General features: G+C 45.8%; 1 protein-coding gene across 3 annotated transcripts in view; it reads right to left on the bottom strand.

The window, feature by feature from the left end:
- DENND1A (DENN domain containing 1A) overlaps positions 1–26147 on the bottom strand; it is a 1620172-nt gene that overhangs the window by 877948 nt on the left and 716077 nt on the right. For all 3 annotated transcript variants that reach the window (XM_029611167.1, XM_029611164.1, XM_029611165.1), the window contains exon 9: positions 16428–16538. In XM_029611167.1, the coding sequence (XP_029467027.1) occupies positions 16428–16538 (111 nt within the window). The remainder of the gene's footprint in view (positions 1–16427; positions 16539–26147) is intronic.

The raw sequence follows: 26147 nt of genomic DNA, 5'->3' as shown, positions 1-26147 counted from the left end.
GACAGGGTAGGTCGGGGGGTGGAGCCACAAGCAGGAGGTGTTCACCCGGGAACCAGGGACCCCCCGGGAGGAGCACGTAGGGCACCGAGTCCCCGGGACTTGGAATTGAGACAGAAAGTCCAGGGGCTGAGACAGGCTGAGACCGGGACCAGAGCAAGAAAGAAGGATAGGAAGTCCAAGGTACCCGGGAGGCAGGGAACCGGCTGTACAGGGCCGAGGGCCGGCTGAAGGCAGGGCAGCGGGCGGCAGCGGAGTTTGTAGCAAACCGGAGGCTGAAGCAGGCTGTAGGCTGAAGCGGAGTCGGTGATAAACCGGATGCTGAAGCAGGCTGTAGGCTGAAGCGGAGTCGGTAGCAAACCGGATGCTGAAGCAGGCTGTATGCTGAAGCGGAGTCGGAAGCATACCGGAGTCCGAGGCAGGCAGCAGGCTGAAGCGGAAGTCAGAAGCAAACCGGAGTCAGAGGCAGGCAGCAGGCTGAAGCGGAGTCGGAAGCAAACCGAAGTCTGAAGCAGGCAACGTGGAGACCACCAGGAACGCAACTAAGAACAACTATGGAGTTGTGAACCTCGTTGCAAGGCGATGAGAGAGAGTTTGAGCGCCGGTTATATCGGGACTTAGGCGTGACGTCAGCAGCACGGGCGGGCCAGGCTTCCGGGAGCTGAGCGCTCAAGACGGACGTCCTCGCACGCGTGCGAGACTGAAGGGAAGCACGCACATAATGGCAGCCGCCACGTGGAGTGAGAGAAGCCCCTGGGGTCCGGAGCGGGCGGAAAGCGGTGATCCCTGAAGCGGAAGTAGGCGGGCTTGGGCCCTGAGCGGAGGGAAGCGGTAGGGACCGCAACACACTTAACCAGTAAGGGAATATTATTTGAATGTGGATGAAATATGAAATCAGCTCTTAATATGGGTAGAGGTGAAAATGGATTTAGTTAGGTTCATCTGGGTATAACTCCATGAGATATGAGGATTATTGCTAAAGACGTTTAATACAATTGTTATCTGTTGGGAGAATTAGGGTAGGGATGGTTGTGATAGACGGAAAAACGTATTGAGTGTTGCTATTTATTATGGTTGTCAATCTGAGATTTAATAAAATTCTTTTGAAAAACCAAAATCATATCCTGATGGTCCATCTTTACAAATACACAATGCTGAACTAGAATATAAAACAAATAGAAAATCTGTATTTTTCCAGATCACAAAAAACTAGCCTAAAAAGAATCTTTGTTTTCTGTAAAATTGTTTGGATTGGACCACTCTAGACAATGGATTTTACAATATATTCTCCAATTAGCAGAATTTACATGCCAGAAAAGGCATAGCTGACTGGTCACAAGTCCCCTTAATGCAAGTCCAAGCTTTGAATCAGGCCTATGTGTTTTAATTTACATTTATTTGTAGACACATTGAAGTAATATAGTTCTGATTTAAGCCCATATAAAGCAAAACCCACCAACATATTCAGTAATAATAAGGAATGAAGATGGAGCTTTTACTCTATGAATCACTTTCAAGTACTGTAGTTAGTCCTTCACATCAGAAAACAACTTTTCCTTAATCATCATCTGTTTTATCAGTCAAGAAAGAAAAACTGTCAATGCACATTAATAACTCACATAGAATGGAAATTTATTATGTTCTGTTGTTAGAAAATCACGATATTATTGACAAGTAAATCTTGAAATGCATAACACTGAACCTTGAGCAAAATAAAGCTGAGAGGGGTTTTGGTATTGATGTACAGTCATTTTAAAGAAAATAGCATTATTGAGTCCTCAACAGCTTTTATCTGTCAGATGCTTGATGGAGCCTAAGTAGCATTAAGCCTACTTTTTATCAAACAAAATTGAAGAAAATGTAGTTCGGAAAGATATTATGGTACATATCTGGATTCAGCAAGTGAATATCAGAAAAAGCCTTGTTTTTATCAATTACAAGCATGCAGAAATTATCTATATCACCTTCATGTACACTATTAGTAGAGAAGTATAAAATATTAACCTCAAAACACTGGAAATGAACCATTTTAGGAGTTGCATAATGAGTCCAACTTAAAAATCATTTCTGACCTCGTCATATTTTTCAACTAATATAAGAGCAAATGGGACCATCCCATTATAACTCAGGCTATGATAACTGCAAACCCAAGACAAAAAGTACACTCTTAACCAAACAGAATTCATTTCTTGATAGCATACTTCTATAAGATTGATTGAAAGCTTTACAACTAACAGAGTTAAAGTTATTCTATTTGCTTTATATTAGAATTGGAACAGTATAGTACAATTAATTTTATTTTAGAAAGATAAATTTACACAAAGGAGGAGATTAAATGTCAAAGACATAAACAAGGAACTCTATGGCCATTTAAAATACAGAGTTATTTAAAGTTTTACTGTTTTAGAAAAACCCGGGTAGATGATAATATACTTAATAATGCATAATAGACCGTGCATATGGGTAACACTACATAGGGGTGTATCAGTTATTGCTACATCAGGTATATCATGTTTAAACAGCCTAAGGAATATAAATAGTTTCTTCCTTCTCCACTGGGCTTCTAGCTAATTTGAAGCCAGCTTCTACTAGACAACAGCACCTGACATCTTAACTCACAATTACTTGAGTATTACCAATATTTCTATAATCTTCCCTAACCCAGCCATGTCAGTGATGCTACTTAGCAGGGACTTATAGACCACAATACCCTCTGAGCAATGGCTGAAACTACCTCCTCCCTAGGGGATGTAAATACTTTTTCTGACACAAAAAGAGGTTGAAACAGCACTATTTTCAATTGTGGTGTTGTGTTTGGAAGTCTGTAAGCTGCTCTTGTAAAGCTCCACTCTTACCTTGCCAGCTGGGCCATCCCCATCGCCTTTATATGAGGCAAAATGCTGCCAGAGCTCCACGCAGCAGAGTGCCACTTCCCGATGCAGCAACATGCTGCCAGGCTTACGATCCGGCAGGATGTCACCAACCTCATCAGCCACGCTCCTCCTTAGGCACGCGCGGGACTCACACCACTGGATTTAAAGGGCCCGTGATGAGAAAATCCCCCTAGAGCCTCCTGTTGATCTCACACACTCAGCCCTATAAAGGGCCCTCACTGCCTCTCGTTCACGGTCGCAGCAACAGATTCAGTTACTCCATAGTAGTGCGTGTTGCATCCCAGCATTCCAGTCTTCATTCAGCTTGTCCTCAGTCTTCATGCAGCTTGTCTTCAGTCTTCGTTCCAGTCTGTTCCATCTTTCGCTACCCACTTGTTCCAGCCCTGCCTGCCTATCTCAGCCCTATCCATCTCCCTCCTCTCCTTCGGACGGATACCTGGTCTGACCCCTGCCTGGAGTTCAGATATGTCTGACCGCCACCTGCCTCTAACCCCTGCCTGGACTTCAGATATATCCAACCACCACCTGCCTCTAGCTGGCTTCGGACCTTCACTTCTCTCATCTGCAGAGACCCCACCCTAAGTCCTGCCAGCACCAGTACTCAAAGGCTCAACCTGAAAGGAATGTGGGTTGGTATAGGTGAAGGTCCTGACTAGTCTCTGCCTTGCCTAGGTCAGCCTGCCAATGGTGAGAAACTGCAGAGCTCCTCCCTGCAGGTAGACCCAATGTTGCCTTGGCCCAAGGTTCCACAGAAAAAAACCAATTTGCTGAGCCCATGGACTCCATCGACATAATTTCACTGCAAGCCATCCCTGGCATAGCCAGCAGGCTATAAACCCAAGAAGGTGTGTTGGAGTTCCTGGCTGCAGCGGTGGACCTTGGATGCCCTGACCACTGCTGTGGCAGTACCTTTACTCGCATCAACACCGCTACCTCCTTCAGCAACCAATTCCTCAGCTGCCAGGTCTACCCCGGTATGCTGGAGATTTCTTAACCAGTGCAGAATGCACTTCCAGTTATAAGTTGCACTATTCCCCAATGACCAAGCAAAGACCACATACATTCTTCTCCTTGCTTGATGCAACAGCACTGGGCTAGGTTTCTCCCCTCTGGGAGTGAAAGGACCCTATCTTGCTCGACCTAAAACAATTTATGGAGCAGTTTTGCACCATCTTCGAGGAGCCATGTCGTGTAGCGGCAATAGCCTATAATCTGCTCCAGCTCTGTCAACGCTCCTGAACCTTAGCAAAATATGCAGTGGAATTTTGGACTGGCTTCTGAACTAAACTGGCGAGAGGACAGCTTAGTTGCCATTTTCTTAGAAAGCCTCTCTAGGAAAATAAAGGATGAGCTCACCTCTTGGGATCTTCTCACTTCGCTGGAGGCTCTCATTACCCTAACCAGCAAAATAGATCATTGTTTGCAACAAAGAGCTCAAGAGGCCCATATGGCATGAAGGAATGTCTCCCTGATTTCAACATCCACTCTCGCCCCCTGCTGCCACACCTTTAACCTCTCCTCATCCAGAAGAGCCGATGAAGTTGGAACACTGCCACAGTGTCTCTGTCTCTACTGCGCAGCCTGAGGCCATCTCTTGGCCCAATGTCCACAGAGGTTGGAAAACAAATGCCTAGGGTCTTTCAGGGAGATGACCCTAGGCCTTACTGTTGGAGCTACCCAACATCTCCTGCAGATCACACTGAAACTGGACTACATGTGTTTCTCCACCCAGGCCTCTATAAATTCTGACTACAGGGGAAATTTCATTTTGCAAGAACCAGTCAATCAACTTCAAATTCCCATCATCTAGATGATATCTCCCGAGACTCATTTCCAGGTCACATTACCCAGACCAAGGTTCCTATAGCCCTATATACACAGAGAAGATCAGTTTTCTCATGATCTCCAGAGCCATCCATCCAATCATAATAGGTCTGCCATGGTTCCAACATCAACTGCACTTTGACTGATCTGCCTTAAAACTTGCCTACTGGGGACATGAGTGTACAGATTACTGCTTGGTGCCGATAGAACTTCCTTGTTCAGTGATTGTGGCTTCCTTACCTCCAGGGCTTCCTCCTTATTATACGGATTACAAGGATGTCTTCTCAAAACGTTATGCGGAATTCTTGCCTCCTTATCACACATACAATTGTGGCATTGAGATTATCACAGGAGCCATGCCTCTGTGGGACTGGGTTTACCCCCATCTCTCCAGAAACACAGGCCATGTTGGCCTATATTCAGGAGAATATAGAAAGTGGATTTATCCTCCCTTCCTCTTCCCCAGAAGGGATTGGGTTCCTCTTCATCATGAAGAAAGATGGATCGCTCAGGCAGTGTATAGACTACTGTGGCAATTATGCACCACTTCTTATAGTGGAGCTCTTCCTTAGCTTACAGAGCGCCAAGATATTAAAAAAATTAGATCTCAGGGATGCGAACAATCTCAGCCACATCAAGGCGAGTGTTGAATGAAAAAATGTGTTTAACACTCACAACGGACCCTACAAGTATTTGGTCATGCCCTTTGGGCTTTACAATGCCCTAGCAGTTAACCCGAAAATGTTCAACGAGATCTTTAGTGATCTGCTATATACTTGTGTGGTTGTATACTTGGATGACTTATTCATCTTTTCTTAAACCATGAGTTCTCACCAGAGAGATATTTGCATTGTCCTGCAACACCTGAGAGAGAATAATCTCTATGCCACTGGAAAAATGTTTCTTTGAACAAGAGGAACTCCCCTTCCTTGGGAACAAAATCTCACGAGATGGCTTTCAAATGGATCCAATCAAGTTATATGCTATCATGGACTGGTCTCCCCCAGTGGGGCTCCAGGCCTTACAAAGATTCTTGGGGATTGTTAATTATTACCGCTAGTTTATTCCAAACTACTGTTCTATGGCAGCTCTCCTTACTGCCCTTACCTACAAGGGTGCCAAGATCAAAGAATGGCATCCAGAGGCTATTGAGGTTTTCCAATAGTTAAAAAATGCCTTTGCTGACAAGCCTTGCTTATGTCAACCCAGATCCCACACAACCCTTCATCTTGAAGGTAGATTCCTTTACCTCTGGGTAGAGGCTGTCCTCAGCCAACACACTCCAAAAGGGGTACTTCATCCATGCTCCTCCTTTTCTTAGTTCTCTCCAGTTGAACGCACCTACAGCATTGAAGATCCAGTTAGAAAAAGGAGGTGATAATGCTCTTGTACAGCTCCCTTGGTGAGGCCTCAATTCTGGAGTCCATATCTCAAAAGGGACAAAGAGGAGATGGAGCGGGTCCAGAAAAGAGCAACCAAAATGATGTGGGGTCTATATGAGAAGACCTATGAAGAAAGACTGAAGGATCTGAATATGTATACCCTGGAAGAGAGGCGGTACAGAGAAGCATGATACAGACCTTCAGATACCTAAAAGATTTTAATGATGCACAATTGTCAAATCTTTTCCATTGGAAAGAAATCAGTAGAATTAGGGGTCATGAAATGAAACTCCAGGGAGGACGATTCAGAATCAACATTAGAAAATATTTCTTTATGGAGAGGGTTGTGGAAGCCTGTAATGCCCTTCTGGAGAAGGTGGTGAAGACAAAAACAGTGAAAGAATTCAAAAGGAATGGGATAAACATTGTGGATTCCTAAAGGCTAGAGGATGGAAATGAAGAAAAGAATGTGTGGTGGTAACTTGCTGATGCAGCAGTTACTACTCTTAACCAATAAGCCTGATTCTCTGATGCAACTTCAACATTGTTCTCTGCTTTAATGGAAAGGCGTAACGGGGATTTGGATTCAAACAGCAACTAACTAGGACTTTGAATTTTACAGTCTGGGAAAATGGTAAGCATAGAGGTCATGAGGAATTGGATTCAAATAGCAACCAACGAGTACCCTGACTTTTACGGTCTGGGAACCTGATAAGCATGGGAGTAACCTGCATGGCGCAGCAGATACTACCATAAGCTGCTGGGCAGACTGGATGGACCATTTGGTCCTTTTCTGTCATCATTTCTATATTTCTATGAGAGCTCTTGGCCATCCAACCAGCTCTCGAAGAGTGGCACTATCTTCTCAAAGATGCTCAACTCTGTGTCAAAATATACACAGAGAACAAGAACCTCAAACATCTACATCAAGCTCAGCAGCTTAATGCGAGATAGGCCCGATAGTCTTTGTTTTTTGCTCACTTCGATTTTGAATGATATCACCCAGCACATAAGAACAAATGGGCAGACGCCCTCTCTCCCTCCTTTCAGACCGAGAATGTTCCAGAACCTCCAAAGCACATCAACGATCCTAAGATACTCTTGGCCACTATGGTAGCCATCTCTCCAGGGAAGATGGTCGCACCTTCCAGATTGCACGAGAAAGAGTTCAAATGGGCCCATGATTCCCGTGGCCCCAAATTAATCAAGACGTCAAGGCCTATGTTGACTTGTGCCTCACTTGGTCACAGCAAAAAGTGCTCTATGGCTGACCCTGTGGGATGTTACAGCCATTGCCAGCCCCCAGGGAACCCTGGACCCACTTGTCCATGGACTTTATCGTGGACATCTCTATCTCTAATGGTACCAACCTTGATTTGGGTGGTGATTGATTGATTCTTCAAGATGGCACACTTTGTCCCATTACCGGGCCTTCCCTCCACACTGGAATTAGCATGCATCTTCACCCTCCATGTCTTTATCTACATGGCATAAATTATCGGATTTAGGAGTGTAATTCACAACAAAGTACTGGCCTTCTCTTTGCAAAAAATTTGGTATCATGCTTGACTACACTACAGCCTACCATCCACAAGGCATCAAACAAGCAGACTACACCTATTGTACCCTCTTACATCAATGAGTGCAAGGATAACTGGGCCACTCTCTTATCTTATGCCGAATTCAGAAATAACAATCACATTAACACAGCCACCAGCTCCTCTCTCTTCCAGCTGGTTTATAGTAAAAATCCTTTGCCTCCACTGCCACTGCCTAGGACATTTCTTGCACCAGCTGCTCAACTGTCTGCCCGAGAATTGCATGAACTATGGATACAGACTAATCAGTTGACCAAGAAAGTTGTTGCTCGAGCCAAGAAGGTAGCAGATGCCAAAAGAAGGCCAGCTCCTCAGTTCCAGACAGGACAGAAGGTTTGGCTGAGTACCCAGCACTTACACCTATGACACCCATCTATGCACCCGGCACTTTTTTGGGCCTCTCTCTGTGCTTTGGCAAATGGGCCCTGTCAAGTAATAACTAAAGCTACCGCCTACATTGAAGATCCACAATGTGCTTCATGCTTCACTGTTCAAGTCCGTAGTACTTTCTTGGTCCTCCAGAGTGACACCCAAACCACAGAAAGTGGCTACTGACAAAGATGTTATATAGGTAGTCCAAGAAGTCCTGGATTCCTGCCAGAGGAGCAAAAAGGTTGAGTATCTGATCTCACTGAAGAACTCATCACAAAATAAAATTCATTGGAGTCAGTCTCCATCTTGGACCTCAATCTCTTGAAAGACTTTCATCAACAGAGCCTCAGGAAGGGGGCAACTGTTGCATTCAGTTGTGCACAGTCTGCTCTGAAGCACTGCTCTTACCTCTCCAGCTGGGCTGTCCTCACTGCCTCTAAATGCAGAAAAACACCACCAGAGCTCCACATGGCAGGGCGCCATTTCCTGCTGTAGCAACACGCTGCCTGCTCACCACATGGCAGGACGCCACTCATGTTTCAGTGGCCCACAACCTTAACGCTAAGAGAGTAACTATTGGACGCCGTCCCTGGCACACAGCCATGCTGCCATGGTGGGGAGGTACACTGTTATCTGAGTTTCACAGGGTACATGCTTAGCATGTACAGCTGGAAAGGGCTACACATTATTGTATGCCAATGGTGCCTGGAAAGTAAGAGTGTGCATGCGCCACCACTATCATGGATGTCGGGCATGGCACGAGAGGTTGGCAACCTCTCGGTCAGTCACCCAGCAGTGGTGGAAGGCATTTTCCGTTTACCTGCACAGGTGAGAGACCAATCTAGGAAGCAAAGTCGGTTAGTACCTTAGCATCAGTTAGCCTCACATACGTGGTGTTTGTCATGCAGAGATGTCTACGATACTGAACCCAGGTAGGAAATACGTGTCTGGACTCCTCACCGCCAACAGTGCATGACATCAGCACTGCTGTAGCAAAAGACAGCTGCCCACCCCTTCCCCTTTCCACATAGATCAGGAGAGGTGCCATATATCAGCACGCTCCCTTACTGTGCATTCCCTGTACTGAGGAACAATACCTCTTCTACTGTCAGGGGCATGTCAGGTACTCCCCTATGTTTTACACTGTAAGGTATGTGAAAGACAGGTGGACATGTTGCTATACAGAACCTCAGGCAGGGGCCAGTTTGATAACTGGCCCCTGCCTGAGGTTCTGTATATCCCACATTGGTGCAATGTGGGATATAGCATGCACGGAGTGTGTGTGTGTGTGTGTGTGGGGGGGGGAGACACCAAGGGCACCTTAGGAACATAACGAGGACATAAAAGGTGGCAGGTTAAACAGGATTTTTATTCCTGGCAACATTCTGCAGGGTATGGGCAATCATTAGGTCAGCAGTTACAGCGTACATTTCATGTTCCTAGGTATTCATTATCTGCAAGTACTAGATAGCTAATAGATCCAAAGTGGACCAATTCTGGACTACATCACTCCACCATCAGCAGTATATACACATATGCAGGCAGTGGGTGTTATCAGTACTGGCAAAGCATGATTACCTAGGAACGGAGAAACAGGAAGTGGCACCCCAATAGCTTGGATACTGCAATACATAGATTACCGCTGGTCAGTATGCAATGTGAAGACAGGCATAGGCCCCAGGCGGTCCATGTTGAAAGAGTGCACTGAAAGGGGACAGTCTGAGAGGCCAACCGGCAGAGTGAAAGTCCAGGCCCCAAGCGGTCCATGTTGAAAGAGTGCACTGAAAGGGGACAGCCTGAGAGGCCAGCCAGCAGATTGAAAGGCCAGCCAGCAGACAAGGTATCCAGCGGTTCAGCATGTAGGCAGCAGGCAAAAACATGAAGGGTCTGGCTACAGCAGTGAAGGCCCAGGATGACACAGCAGCGGCTTGGCAGCAGGAGGAGGCCCAGGATGACACAGCAGCGGCATGGCAGCAGGAAGAGGCCCAGGAACACACAGCAGCGGCATGGCAGCAGGAGGCGGCCCAGGACGACACAGCAGCGGTATGGCAGCAGGAGGAGGCCCAGGAACACACAGCAGCGACATGGCATCAGGAGGAGGCCCAGAACGACACAGCAGCGGCATAGCAGCAGGAGGAGGCCCAGGACGACACAGGCCAAGTGCCATTTGGAGACATGTTGCACAGAACGCACCCCACAACCAGCATTAACATCCCTTCAGCAGACCGGTCATCCTACAGCAGACTGCCAGTTTCGCATCCCTTGAGAACAGAAGGCGGCACACAGCACAGTGGCGCAGTGGATGGCAGTGAGCCAGGTGACCAGGTGGGTGGGAGGTGGCGCCTCAGCAGCTTTGTATGGTGCTTCCTCTTCCATCTCGATGGCACTGCCCCTCTGTGGAGAGCAGGCAGTGGTGCTTCCTCTTCCATCTCGACGGCACTGCCCCTCTGTGGGGAGCAGGCAGTGGTGCTTCCTCTTCCATCTCGACGGCACTGCCCCTCTGTGGGGAGCAGGCAGTGGTGCTTCCTCTTCCATCTCGACGGCACTGCCCCTCTGTGGGATGGCCATCCCAGTAATGGGTGGGAGTAACAGCGCCACCCGGTTTGTGGGAACTGTTGGCCCCCTCAGGGTCCCTTGCCACGTTTTGATGGTCCGGTGGGAGGTGGGGGGTTCTTCGGGGGACGGCCCCTGCGGCCTCGGGACCCTGAGGGACTTGGCTGGGGTGTGGATGTAGTGGATGAGGAGGCCACCTGCTGGTCCTGCATCCGCTGGAGGATTTGCAGCAATATAGTATTGTGGGTCCCAATTGCTGCAGCTATGGTATTCCCTGCCTCTGTGATGGCTGCAGTCTGGAGCTGGAGGTCACGGCTGAGCTGTCTGACCGCTCTCCTGAGAGCACGGTATTCCTTTCATAGCTGTTCCTCGTGTCTGCTTGGCAGGGGTTCCCGGTATGGTTGTGAGGGTGGTGCTGGGGGATGTGGGATTGGCATTGCTGCCACATCCAATGGTGCAGGGCTGCTTGGTGACATTACCGGTGTGGACATACTGGGCGGTGTTTCCTCAAACGTCAGAGGGTGCAGATGGGTGGGGGAGGGCCCCCACCCAAAATCCTCCAGGGTCTCGGTCAGGGTTAGAGGGCTGCCTGTGGCTGCTCCGGTGGGCCGCACCTCTTCCTCCTCCTCCGAATCCGACCACTGTGTCGTCGCATCCATTTGAAAGGGCCTGGTCAGCATTGGTGGGCGGCGTGTCCCCGGTGGCTCTCTGCTGGTGCTTGGGCCCTCCCAGCTGGCAGCTGATGTCTGCTGCCTGGGACCAGAGTGCTCTGTAGAAGAATGGGGACAAGAAGAGAGACATCATCAGTACCACAGCGTTGGCTTGATTTGGAGTTACATTAAACATGGACACATAAGCTTTGACCAACATGACTTACATTATATGTAAGCACATAAGGAATAGCCCTACTGGGTCAGACCAAGGGTCCTTCAAGGCCAGCATCCTGCTTCCAACAGTGGCCAATTCAGGCCACAGGAACCTGGCATGTACCCAAAAACTAAGTCTATTCCATGTTACCATTGCTAATTGCAGTTGCTCTTCTGTGGGTGACCTTAGTAGCAGGTAATGGACGTCTCCTCCAATCCTTATTTACACACAGCTATACTGACTGCACTAACCACATCCTCTGCCAAAAAATCCCAGGGTTTACTTGTGCGTTGCTTAACATATGTCTTTCTCTGATTAGTTTTAACTGTACCCCCTGCTGACGGCCCATCCCCCCATCCCCCCTGGCCCTTCACCCATGCTAACGGCATGGGGGAAGGCCCAGGGGGATGGGCCCTGCAGGCCCAGGTATGCACTGTACATGTGGAACATTACAATGTGAACACTTCTCAGCATTGCTTGCACAGCTCAGACTGCCAGGTTCTGATTGGGGGGGGGGGGCGGGGGGGGGAGGGGAAGCCGGACTTATCTGGAGAGCACATGGGGAACTGAAACAGAAACAAGGACTAAACTCTGTTTTGCACAGGGCAGGGGGGTACATGCCCACTTACCATCTTCGAGGTGGGAGGTATCAAGGCGGGAATCCAAGCCCTCGAAGACGTCTGGTCCCAGCCGCTGCATGAGTCGCTGCTCCATCTCGCTGAACCTGATGGGGCATGGTGACCTTCCTCCTGTGTCCCTCAGGTACTGATTCCTCTCAGCGATTTTCTGCTTCAGATGCGCCTTAATATCCCGGTACCGGTGGGCCACCTGATCCGCAGTCCTCGGTATGTCACTGTGCCGTGTGATGTCCCGAGCTATAGTGGCCCATATCTCCCCCTTGGCTGCCTTAGTGGTCTTCACCGACAGGTTTCCAAACAAATGGGCATAATGCCAGAGGATGCCCTCTATGAGCTGGTCATTGTCCTCCTGGCTGAACCTGATGGCACGCTGCCTGACCCTGGCCTGGCTGCCTGGTTGGGGTGCCACTTCCGGAGGGGTTTCTTCCCTACCCTGTCTCTCGGACCCACCTGATTCCCCACTCCCTTCCTCCCCCCCCCCCCCCCCCCACCTGCCTCTGCACTTCCGGCTCCCTTCCCCTCTGCCCTGCCTGTCTAGCCCTACCTCTTCCCACCATTCTCTCCTGCCTCACCCTTTCCCCCTCCCCCACCCTCCTATCACTTCCCTCCTGCCTATCTCCACCACTACACCTGTCCCTGTCCCTGCTCCTACTCCTCATACCCCTACCACTAGGTCCCGCCTCCTCCTCCCTCCCTCTCTCCATCTGCCTCCCCCTCCCCCTACTCTCAACTCCCCTCTTCTGTCCTCTCCTACCACGCTCCATCCTCCACCACACTCCTCCTCCTCCTCACCACCAACACACTCCTCCTCCTCCACACCACCACCACCACACTCCTCCTCCTCCACACCACCACCACCACCACACTCCTCCTCCTCCTCCACACAGATAGGGACAGACAAGTTACTAACACTCTTTCACTCCAACAAATATTACAAAGGACACAGGTAAAGGGAAACAGATGACAACAGGTAAACAAGACACCGCACTCAGTAATCGAATTAAATAGCACCTAACTCCAACGCCAACACCTACCTCTCTCCACAACTCCTTCCAAACCCTCAAAGGAGGAGGGGCAGGAAGTGGGCTCTTATACCTGACACATTATCGCGGGACGCGGTACTTGGTTTCACTTTGTGTCACGTACCGCGATAATATTTTGGACTTTTTTCCGCGAAATGTGAAACCGTTTCGCAGTTAGCGAAAACTTCGCGAGCGGTGAAGTTTTCCCGATGCACGATAAAACAGTGTTTTGCATGGGAACGCCCCCGTTTTTTACCGCAGGCGGTAACAATGCGTTACCACTGCGATATTGGAAAATGAGGCCCTAAGTTTGTACCTGAGGTAATTGAGGGTTAATTGACTGGCCCAAGGTCACAAGAAGTGACAGTGGAACTTGAAACCTGGTGTTCGTAGTCCACTGCTATAATCACTAGACTACGACTCCACTCCATTCTTTTATCATTGTAATATGGAGAAGTTTCTCCAAGTTTCATTTAATTATTGACAATCTCAAGGAGGATGTTTCTAATCCAAAATTGTCTGATCTTGCACAATTTATATTTAATTACTTGTAACTGGCAATTTCTTCTGTTCTTATGTAAGTCATTCACAATGCAATCCAGGGTTTCTCACCAACACAGGAATATCTGTGAACATTGTGCAAAGTTAAGTAAAATTATACTGGCTTTCACATCAATGCTAAATTCAAATCAAATATCTGACCTATAATTCTGAAGCAAACAGCTCGCAATTATATCATTATTGATTCAGAGTGGACATCATAAATATTATTCAGCAAATTCTGTTATTTATTTCTTGCTTCAATGTGGGGCAGTGTAAACTCCCCCCTCCCCTCCTGAGTCTTAAGCTTCCACCTTCACATGAACTTTCACAAGTCATGGAATATCTAACATTTATTGCTTCAGAAGCTGAGAAATATGGATTTTATATAATTAGATTGCAACTAAAAACATTCATCTCCTTTATTTTGATTATTCTAAACTAGTGCTAAAAATATTTGTTCATAATGAGGGTAATTTTCAATAAACTTTGAGTGGTCCCCATATATATGCATATACGACTGCGTGGAGATCTACTACAGTATTTTATAACTTGCGTAGATTATAAAATATACGTTTGCCCCTAGACATGTGCGCATATGCGTAATTTTCCTACCTATTTTATAAACGCAAAAAAATAACTTGTTCGCATAAAACCCTGATTTATATGCGGATATCAATATATTTTAAAATGTGTGCATAATTGAAATCACCAGTTTGACAAAATCGCCACCCTCCTAGTTCTTCATCCTGAATTCCCCACAGTTCACCCAGACCTCCCACCCACCATTAGCAAACATACAAATCTGATATTAAGAGCGCTAATTAGCTGATGTAACATTGTGCAAATAAGTTGCCAAATAAACTCGCATAAATCTCTTTTAAAATAGCAACCTACATGCATAACTCTTGGCCCTGCCACAGAATTCCACTAGACTGTCCCTTATTTGCACATGTAAATATGCGTGTAAAACCAAAAATACATGTGTATGTTTCATGTATCTAAAATAACATATGGGGTAGATTTTCAAAAAGCGCGCCTTAGCGTACTTTTGTTGGCGCATCAGGCGCCAACAAAAGTACGCTGGATTTTAGTAGATACGCGCGTAGCCGCGCGTATCCACTAAAATCCTGGATCGGCGCGCACAAGGCTGCCGATTTCGTGTAGCCGGCGCGCGCCGAGCCGTGCAGCCTGCTGCCGTTCCCTCCAAGGCCGCTCCGATTTCAGAGCGACCTTGGAGGGAACTTGCTTTCGCCCTCCCCTCACCTTCCCCTCCCTTCCTCTATCTAACCCACCCCCCCCGGCCCTATCTAGACCCCCCCCCTTACCTTTGTCGGGGGATTTACGCCTCCCGGAGGGAGAAGTAAATCCCCGCGCACCAGCGGGCCTCTAGCGCGCCGAGACGGGACCTGGGGGCGGTTCCGGAGGGCGCAGCCATGCCCCCGGACCGCCCCGGCCCGAAACGACGCCCCCGGCCCGAAACGCTGCGTCCCGCCCCGAAAATGCCGCGCCAATCGGCCACGCCCCCCTCGAAAAACCCCGGGACTTACGTGAGTCCCGGGGCTCTGCGCGCGCCGGTAGGCCTATGTAAAATAGGCGCACCGGCGCGCAAGGCCCTGCTCACGTAAATCCGGGCGGATTTACGCGAGCAGGGCTCTTAAAATCCGCCCTTAAGTGAATACAAGCTACTTACATGTGTATATGCTAATTTTACATGCATAACTGGTTTAACTCAAGAAGTTGCAATAAGATTTATCTTATATTGAAATTTTAGTGAGAAACAATATTATCTGCAAATCAACAACAGAGCGCAAATTCTATTTTCTATTTAGACAAATGAGGCCCAGAGGCTGACGTCAGAAAATTCCCAAACCCTGATTCTTTTATTAAAAAAACAACCTGGCAAATACTGATTGATGTCATCAGAATTCTCTGAATTCTGTAATCAAACAAACCAGGATGTCTAGTAAGAATTAAACTTAAAATATAAGGTCCAAGTTATGTGCTGAGGCTCATCTTGGCATTCTGGCTTAGAATGAAAATCTGTATAATATGTGTATGGAGGCAGAAAAGGACACAATGTGGGGCAGTGAAAACTCCCCCCTCCCCTCCTGAGTCTTAAGCTTCCTCCTTCACATGAACTGCAAAAACGCTACAATTGTTTCTAATGCTGCCAGAGCCCCAGCGCCCCGCCCCGGCATGGGCCTGGAAATGCAGAGCCCCAGCGTGGACCTGGAAATTCAGAGCCCTGGCATGGGCCTGGAAATGCAGAGCCCCAGCATGGGCCTGGCCAGAACAGAACCTTAAACTTACTCAGCCACCTGAACCACAAAATGCTACTATGTTTTCAATGCTGCACAAGGGAAGAGGAAGCCCTGCTGATGAAGCTGCTCTGCGCCTGGCCGAAAAGGGAGGGCCGCACACGCTGGCTCTCCCTTTTCTATCCACCCCCAAACCCCCCCACCCCCCAGCCCTCCCCTGGCCCCTGCCTAGCCACACGCCCCCATTGTGTCCTGCTTCCTTAGCTTTGAGTCGCAGGCTCTTTAATGCCCTGTCAACTCTACTAGGGACATAAATTTTTTTGGATTTTAACCAAACCAAGAGGAATAAATCTCCCTTTTAAAAAACTTCTAACAATTGTAATAATAATTTTCCTTTTCATATGATTTGGGAAAAAACAGAAAAGGCTATGTAAGATTTATGTATGCATACATAAAGTGCATGCACATTGTTTACTTACTGTGCTAAGTTTACTGCAACAGATCAAGACACGTCGTTCATACAGCATGCTGGCATACAGATGTAACATGTTGTTGACATCCACAGCTACAAAATACTCCGTCAGATTTCTCTAAAAAAAAATAATAATAATTTAAATTTAAGATATAAATTACTAATACAAGAAAAAGAAAGTTACTATAGTTGTTCTTAAAAAAAAAAAAATCATCTCTACAGTAAGCAAAATATAAAAAATCTAGATCTATGGTAACATTTCTTATAATATGAGGTGTTTCATGCACAAAGATATATATCACAAAAGGCAGAGAAGAGCAATATAAACAAGTTATTTCTATTTCTTTAGTAGCTGTTAAAATACAAAGAAGTCTTCAAAGCTGGCTGTTTAAAGTAACTTAGCCAGATATAACTTATCCAATTAAGTTACGATGTATATTCAGCGGTACGGCGAAGCTGGTGAATATGTGCATATTTGTGTGCGCTTCACCAGATAAGTCTACCCAGATAAGCTTAGACCTGCTCTATGGGGTGTCTAGACTTAAACGTACACTTTTACTCCTAACGCCAAATATATCGATAGTTAGGAGTATAAGTTTTATGTCTAACTCGCTCCACCCTCAATACATCCAATGCACGCCCACTTTTTTCTGCCTACATTTTAGCCATATAAGGCAGTGGTCCCCAACCTTTTTTGCACCAGGGACCAGCTTCAAGCAAGACCATTTTTCCATGGCCCGGCAGGGCGGGGCGGGGCAGGGGCGGGGCTTTGGTCATATGAGGGCGGGGTTATGGAGGGGGTTGGATTTTAGTGCACACTTATCATTTAATTATGACATTTATAATGTGAATGTGACTCAACTCACCATAGGTTCTCATATGCATGGCACACTGACCCATGATCGTCATGGGGCTAGATGTAAAAGTACAGTTTGTATCCACGGGAACCCCCCTGACCCACAATAAAGGATGTAAAGCAGAATTATGACATTCCCCATACAACTCACCCTACAAAAAAGATATTCTGGTTCTGGTGACATCTCAGTAACAGTAACTCAAACTCCTTCTACTTCCAGGCTCAATAGCCCTACTTATGAAAAGACAGCAGTTTACCACCAATGCATGTCCTCTTGAGAAAACACAACAAATAAGACCGAGCAAAATATTTCATCTCGGTAACAGACACAGAACCGACCTAACATACTCCCAGGATCTGTAGTAATGCACATAAACTAATCTGCACACAGTTACACCTGTATTATGGAATACACTCAAACAGGAGCAACCCTATCTATGAAAAGGCAACACTACAAATATTAAATCAGGTCCTAAAAACCAATACACCTCTTATTAGGAAAACAGAACTAGCAAGCAGCTATAGATCCCCACACAGAAATAATTGTAAAACTATACTAATAAGCAGAATAAATGTTTCAAAACAGCTATGAACAGAATAACATCCAACAATTAAAAACTCATAAAAACTATTAAACATTCTCCAAACACCAATAAAATATTTCAAAAAAGCAGACATCACACAATTAAAATGGCAGTCAAGAAAAATAAACTTAAAAAGCCACTTTTACTTACCCCCTCCAGCAGCTGTCCTACTCCCCTTCCCTGCAGGCCGTGGCACACACCAGAAGCAGCAGTAGAAGCTAAGCTCTATACTTATGGTCCTCTTCCTTAGTGCCCATGACTCACACACACACCATACCAGTCATGCCCCCATGACCAGTTTCTGTCTCTCACACACCAATCATCTCCCAAACAGTCTTTGGCACACACACACCAGTCACCTTCCTGAACAGTTTCTCTCATGCCATACACACACACAGAGGCTTCCCACTCCCGTGTTCTACTTACATATATGGGCTTCTCACTCTCATAATCACTTTCTCTGTCTCTCTCTCTCACACACACACTCACCAGTCTCTCACTCCCATGTTCTCTTTCAGGTATACAGGCTTCTCCCTCCCATGATGTGTCTCACACACACCCAGGTTTCTCACTCCCATGCTCACTCTTCACATGCACAGGCTTCTCATTCCCATAATCACTTTCTCTCTGTTACACACACATACATACACACACACATACATACACACACACATACATACACACACACCAGTCTCTCTCATTTCCATGCTCACTCTCCACGTGCACAGGCTTCTCATTCCCTGAATCACATTCTCTCACATTCACACACACCAGTCTTTTTCTCTCACACACACCGTCACCTTACCAAGCAGTCTCTCTCTCTCATGCATGCACACTCACCCAGGTTTCTCACTCCCATGCTTTCTTTTACCCCCACAACACCAGGCTTCTTACGCCCATGCTTTCTCACATACCCAGACTTCTCACTTCCATGCTTTTTCTCTCTCACCCACACACAACAGTCACCTCCCTGACTAATGTCTCACACTCTCACATACACATCAGTCATCTCCCTGAGCAATCACTTTCATTGTCTCTCACATACACACACACATCAGCTCTCTGACCAGTCAATCACACACATGCTGGCTGCCTGCTTCTCTCTCTTTCTCTCACTCACTTCCTCTCCCCTTCCCCCCGAGCACAAATGGTAGCTGCTCCTCCTCCTCCTCCAGCCCCCGCAGGCCAAGAAGGAAGAATTCCATCAATCACGGGAGGCTCATGCTGCTCTCCCCTTTCCCGATTACCGTCTGCTGCAATAGCTTGGGGGCCAATGCTGCAGCGGCCGCTGCTAGTTTATCACGAGGCACGGCCTTTCTTCTTCCCGCGCACCGCGTATCACTTCCTGTTCCGGGTCACGGAGGGGGGGGGGGCAGGCGCGGGAAGAAGAAAAGGCCAGCCGCGGATGCCACAGCTTTTTTTTTTTGTTTTGCATCGCTGCCGTTCCCGCTGGGCTTGAACGTGCTGATAGCCCAGCGGCAACGGCAGCAGGGAAGGAAGAGCAGCGGGGCCACGGCGCCGCAGACCGGCAAAAAACTCCAACGGCCCGGTCCCGGTCTGCGGACCGGTGGTTGGGGACCCCTGATATAAGGGACTTGTAAGGCTAAGCGGTGGTGGCTTAACATGGGCGCATATTCAGCGGCCGCTACTAAGCCGCCTAAGTGTCGCTTATCCAGCTAAATAGCGCTGAACACACTTTGAATATTGACCTCAAAAACAGCAGTTTTCCCCCACCCCTCTCAATGAATCTAACATATTAATGACACTATTAGGTATCTTTCTAATTCTAAGTGTATTTTACCCTCTCAGGTGCAGTTTAGCTTTGCAGTTCTCTCCCCTTAAGTCTCATTAAGTCATTCTTAAATGTAGTATATTAAAAAAAAAAAACCACTTAGATCTTAAGTTATAAAATAATTGCATATGTTGTATGAACACTCCTTTATACAACTTGTCTTAAGAGATAAAAAAAAACCTGACCTTAAAGATTTCCACCCCTAAAACAAAAATTAGGATACATTTCTAAAAGTGCAATCTGAATTCAGAGTACTTTTTAAAAGATTACAGGTGAGAAATAGTTCTCTACGATGCCTGGCCAACAAATGTTTTCCAAAAATGTATATGAATACTAGGGATTGCACCCAGTGCTTAATTTCTGGGAAAATGGCTCAGAATGCAGTTTCACCACTTCTTTTCAGATTTAAGAGGCAGCGCTCCTCCCTTCAAAGCAGCATGCAGGGAAGAGCAATCCAGGCCTCAGGCTCCACAACCCCAGCTTCCAGAAGCCCTGCACCCCTTGCAACAGAAGAGGACCAGAAGGCTCATCTGCATACCCTATCCAGCAATCCCAGGGAGAGAACTCCAGAGGACACCTCAAGCGATCCAGGTCTCAGGCACCACAGTTCTAGCTTCCAGAGGCCCTGCACCCCTTGCAGCAGAGGTCACCGTGAGTGACCCTTACAATATATTTACTACAGATTTTATAAAGAAGGAATTTAATTCAAAACAAGATTCAATAAGGTGGGTAACTAGGTAGATATAAGTAAATTAACTGTAGTGTTTTGAGGATCATTGACATACAAATATAAAATAAATCAATAGGCAATAAGTAATTTAGATTAAGCTTTACATCCCTATTCCTTAGAAATTTTAACTCGATAACAAATCAACAAAATTAAGATGCAGATAGTAGTCCAACAGTGAGAGTGTAAGATTCGTGGATCCTTGTTGTTGGGATGAGGTTGACTCAACCTACAGGAAATGCCTGTGGGTCCTCTCCAACAGCTGGCAGACCTAGGCTGGAAGGAGACTGGTCAGGAGCTTTAAAAGTCCATTTCCTCTTAGGCTGAGCCCTAGGGTTCTGGGACCTGGCAGGTCTTAGGCTAGAGTCTCTCAGGTAGTTATGAGAAAGGAGGTGCATGGTCAAGACAGGGTCAGAGGCAGGCAGTAGACAAAAAAGATCCAAGTTCAGGCTAGGGTCAGAGGCAGGCAGCAAGAATGTTCAAGAGTAAAGGTGAGGGTCAGATCCAGTAATCAGTCCAAGGGTAAGATGGATGATACACAGAGAAGGACTGACACAGCAAGGCAGGATGGAGAGTGGAACATAGATGTGATGGATCTGGAGGCAGGCTGGACTGGAAAGGTGAGTAAGGCGAGAGATGAGGCAGGAACAGGAAAAGACCAGGAACAGGATCAGGAATGCAAACACAAAGCAGCAGCTCACTCTATAGAAACTGCAGATGAACTGTTGCTGAGGCAGTTAGGGAATGTCCTAGAGAGTCTTTATAAGAAAGCGATGATGAGGGTCAAGGGTGCCGCAACCATTTTCCCACTGCGGGCCCTTTAAAAGAAGCCAGGTTCTGTGCGTACACGCCTATAGGGTTCTGCAGCTGAGCAGAGAAGGAGGCATCCAGCCATGAGGAAGAGAGAGGAAGGAGTCATCAGCATGCTGCTGCAAAGAGAGGGCCCAGGAGACATCAGGGGAGAGATGTGAAAACATAACAGAGAGGGAGGCTATCCAGTCTTTTGCACTGAGTGCCACATTTATGATTATTTCACAGCTGGTGAGAGGTTGTATGCGTGCACTAGGTGCAAAGACCTCCTAGCCCTCAGAGGCTCTAGAGGCTAGAGTGGCAGACATGAAGGAACTAAGGAAGACAAAGATATGTAGAGAAGACCTTCAGAGACATAGAGGAACCCCACCTTCAATCTGGCAACCCCTGCACTGCCATGGAGGAGAAAGTTCACCTAGAAGGACAGCATTATCTTGTTGAGGCAGGAAGCAAACCTGTAACTAGGACCTGCCCTCAAGCTGATTTAGTATCCTTTTGCACCGAGGCTATGTCTCTAGAGCACATGCCCCAGAGGGAAGGGTTAGGACAGCCGTTGTAGTCAATGATTCAATTATTAGGAAGGTAGATAGTTGGGTGGCTGATAGACGTGAGGATTGCTTGGTAACTTGTCTGCCTGGTGTGAAGGCAGCAGACTTCACGTGTCACATATATAGGATTTTAGATAGTTCTGGGGAGGAATTGGCTGTTTTGCTACATTTGAGTAGCAATGGTATACGAAAGTGCAAGAGAGGTTCTAGAAGCCAAATTTATGATTTTAGGTAGACAGCTGATAATCAGAACCTCTATGGTAGCATTCTCAGAAATGCTCGCCGTTCCACATGCAGGAACCCAGAGGCAGACAGTGCTCCAAAGTCTCAATGCATGGATGAGACGATGGTGGAAAGAGGGTTTTAGGTTTGTTAGGAACTGGGCATCCTTTTGGGGAAGGGGGAGCCTTTTCCAAAAGGATGGAACAAGTTGCTGGCACTAATTTTGAAAAGGTGATAGAGCAGCTTTAAAACTAGATGAAGGGGAAAAGCTGACAATCTGTCAAGAAGTACTGTACATGATTCGGAAGGATATATCTTTATAGGATACTAAGAGAACAGGGAAATTAAGGCATCCCAGTAGAGAGGTTTCAAAAAATGCTAAAGTGGGCTAGATGACTTTAAGTAAAGAGCAGACCGAGCAGAAAGAAACAAAATTATTTCTGTCTACTGATAAGCAGGTTGTTAATACAAATAAAAACATACTTTGAAATGTTTATATACAAAAGCTGGAAGTCTAAAAATTAAGATAGGAAAGATAAACTATATAGCATTGGATGAAGAAGTAGTTATAACAGGCATCTCAGAGACCTGGTGGAAGAAGGATAACCAATGGAACAGTGTGGTATCAGGGAATAAATTATATCGAAATGACAGGATGGATCAAATAGGTGAAGGAGTGGCACTATATAGAAAAGAGGGCATTGAATCAAACAGGATAAAAATTCTGCAGGAAACAAAATGCAATATTGAATATTTATGGATAGAAATTCCAGGTGAAAAGGGAAATAAAAAGGCAGTGGGTGTGTATTACCATCCACCTGGCCAGAATGAACAAGCAAGCTATGAAATGCTAAAAGAAATTAGGGAAGCTAACAAAATCAGCAGCACAGTAAAAATGGGTGAATACACAGTATTGACTGGGTGAATGTCACATCAGGACATGTTAGAGAAGTAAAGGTTCCCAGATTAAATAAATGACTGCTTCATGGAGCATCTGGTACAAGAACCAACAAGAGAGGAAACTATTTTAGACCTAGTCCTTAGGGGAACAGAGGATTTGAGGTGACAGTGTTGGAAGTCACATGGCAAAAGCGTTCACAACATGATCAAATGTGACTTAATTGAGGAAGGACACTAAAGAAATCTACTGCGGCAGCATTTAACTTTCAAAAAGGTGACTATGATAAAATGAGCAAAATGGTTAGGAGAAAACAAAGGAGCAGCTGCAAAGGTTAAGAATTTACATCAGGAATGGACTAAATACCATCCTGGAAGCCCAGACCAGATATATTCCTCGCATAAGAAAAGGTGGAAGGAAGGAATAAAGACTACTGGCATGGTTAAAAGCTGAAGTGAGATAGGCTGTAATAGCTAAAAGAACATCTTTTGAGAAATGGAAAAAGGATCCAAATGAAGAAAACAGGAAACAGCATAAGCACTAGCAATTTAGATGCAAAGCATTGATAAGGAAGGCAAAGAGAGAATTTGAAAAGAAGCTTGCCATGGAAGCAAAAACTCATATTAACATTTTTTTCACATACATTAGAAGTTAAAAGCCTGTGATGAAGTCATTTGGACCATTAAAGGGTAAAAAGGACACTTAGGGATGACAAAGCCATAGCAGAGAGACTAAATGAATTATTTGCTTCAGTCTTCACTGGGGAAGATGTAAGTGAGATACCCATGCTAGAAATGATATTCAAAGGTGATTCAGCACAACCGAAACAAATCTTGGGGAAAATTAAACTAAAGAATAGCAAATCACCTGGACCAGATAGTAAACATCCCACAGTGCTGAAAAAACTGAAAAATGAAATTGTGGGCCTGCTATTAGTAATTTGTAAACTATCATTACAATCGTCTAATATTCCTGAATTTGGTTGCCAATGTAACACAAATTTTTAAAAAGGGATTAAGGGGTGTTCCAGGAAACTACAGACCAGTGACTATGACTTCTGTGCCAGGCAAAATGGTAGAAATCATCATAAAGAACAAAACAGCTGACACACAGATAGGCATGGTTTAACAGGATAAAGCCAACATGGATTTAACCAAGGAAAATTGTCTCAACAATTTGCTACATTTTCTTGAGGGCATAAATAACCATGGGACCAATGTAATAAGGTGCACTGATGCTGCCGCGGGTTTGTACACGCGTTTTCCTGCGCAAAGTCTTATACGGGGATGTAATAAGGGGTTTCTGCGCGGGAAAAAAGCGTGTACAAACGCGCTTACAAACCTGCGTTTTTTCCTGTGCGAATGCATGCTAACAGCATGCAAAGAAGGCAATTAGCTAATCATAGGCAATGCAGGGAGCCATGCTAAAACTAGTGCGGGTTTTTTACCGCCAGGGTACGAGTTAAGTGTCAGCGCCGACTCGGGGGGGCCTATGTCGGTGTCCGAGCATCTTGAAAACTACCTAGCTGAGCACCTATCTCAGCATCCAAGTGGTCAGTTCAGCGAGGTGCTTTTCTAGGTAATGGAACGGCCAGCTTAGGTAGGTGCTTCCCTAGGTGTTTTTATCGACGTCTGAGCAGCCAGATTTGTGACCAGCTGAGCCCCTAGCTCAGCGCCCGAGTGGCAACATTTGCTAGGTGCCTTTCTGGGCACCAGAGCATACATATTCACTCCTGGCTGAGTGCCTATGTTGGCACCCGAGCATCCAGATTGGTGCCCAACTAAGCACCCATCTCGCTGCTATGCCAGTGTGAATTATAATCCATGAAAAGATTTGCCATATTTTCTGTAGTACAGTTATTTGAAATATTAAAAATACTTTCCAGGGTTATACTTTCACTTAATAGGGAGACCTATTCACTCACTCGCTTTTATGCGCAGATTATTGGTGTGGGTTTTGTGCGCGGATTCACTCACTTATTACATAGGCCCTGACCACGCTTAGGTACACACAATTCTCCATATGTGCATGGATTTCTGCATGCAAATCATATGCATAATTTATGTTTTTTACATTCCATGGAAGCAGCTTCTTCAGCCATGTATGGAGATCAAAACCCTTGCTCATAACTAGCACCTGTTTTGCAGCGGACCTTATTACATCAGCACCCATGTGAGTAAAGGTGAACCAGCTGATGCAGTGTATCTGGATTTCCAGTAAATATTTGACAATGTCCCTCATGAGAGACTTCTTAGGAAATTAAAAAGTCATGGGATAGAGAGCAGGGTCCTACTGTGGATTGCGAATTCGTTAAAAGATAGAAAACAGAGAACAGGGCTAAATGGTAAATTTTCCCAGTGGAGAAAGGTGAGTTATGGCGTGCTCCAGGGATCTGTTCTGGGATTTTTAACATATTTATAAATGACTTGGAAATGGGAACAGAGTGAGGGGCTCAAATTTGTCGATGACACAAACTATTCAAAGTTGCTAAATCACAAGAGGATTATGAGAAATTGAAAAAGAAACATGCAAAATTGGGAGACTGGGCATGCAAACGGCAAATAAAATTTAATGCACTTAGGGAAAGAAAACCCAAATTATAGCTACATAATAAAAGGTTCTACATTAGGAGTCACTATTCAGGAAAACGATTTAGGCATCATCATTGATAATACGTTGAAATATTCTGCTCCGTGTACAGCAACAGCCAAGAAAGCAATTAGAATGCTAAGAATTACTAGGAAAATAATGGAAAATAAAACAGAGAACATCATAACGCCTCTGTATCGCTCCATGGTGTGATCTCATCTTAAGTACTGTGAAAAGTTCTGGTTACCACATCTCAAAAAAGATATAACAGAATTAAAAAAGGTAAAGAGAAGGCTAAAGAAGTTAGGACTCTTCAGCTTGGAGAAGAGACAGTTAAGAGGAGCTATGATAAAGGCATTGAGTGGAATGAGTAAACGTTATTCGGTTTATTCTTTCAAAGTATACAAAGACTAGGGGACACAAAAAAAGGTTACTAGATAATACATTAAAACTAATAAGAGAAAATGTTTTTTTACTAAATGCATAATTAATTGAAAAAGGATGTGGTGAAAACTATTAGTGAAGCTGCGATTAAAAAAGGGTTGAACAAGTTCCTAGAGGACAGGGTGATTCTGAAGCATACTAGCAGAGCAAAGAATAGACTACAAAAGAGGTTTAAACACAAGTTCAAAACTTGTGAGCAACAGTGTCAATTGTCAAGAATTCAAACCTGGCATTGATGATTGGTACTACTGCTCACA

Source organism: Rhinatrema bivittatum, chromosome 8 (genome assembly GCF_901001135.1).
Source record: "Rhinatrema bivittatum chromosome 8, aRhiBiv1.1, whole genome shotgun sequence".
In the NCBI taxonomy this organism is placed as follows: Eukaryota; Metazoa; Chordata; class Amphibia; order Gymnophiona; family Rhinatrematidae; genus Rhinatrema; species Rhinatrema bivittatum.
The sequence above is the reverse complement of the archived record's forward strand: the minus strand, read 5'-3'. Positions and strand labels throughout refer to the sequence as shown.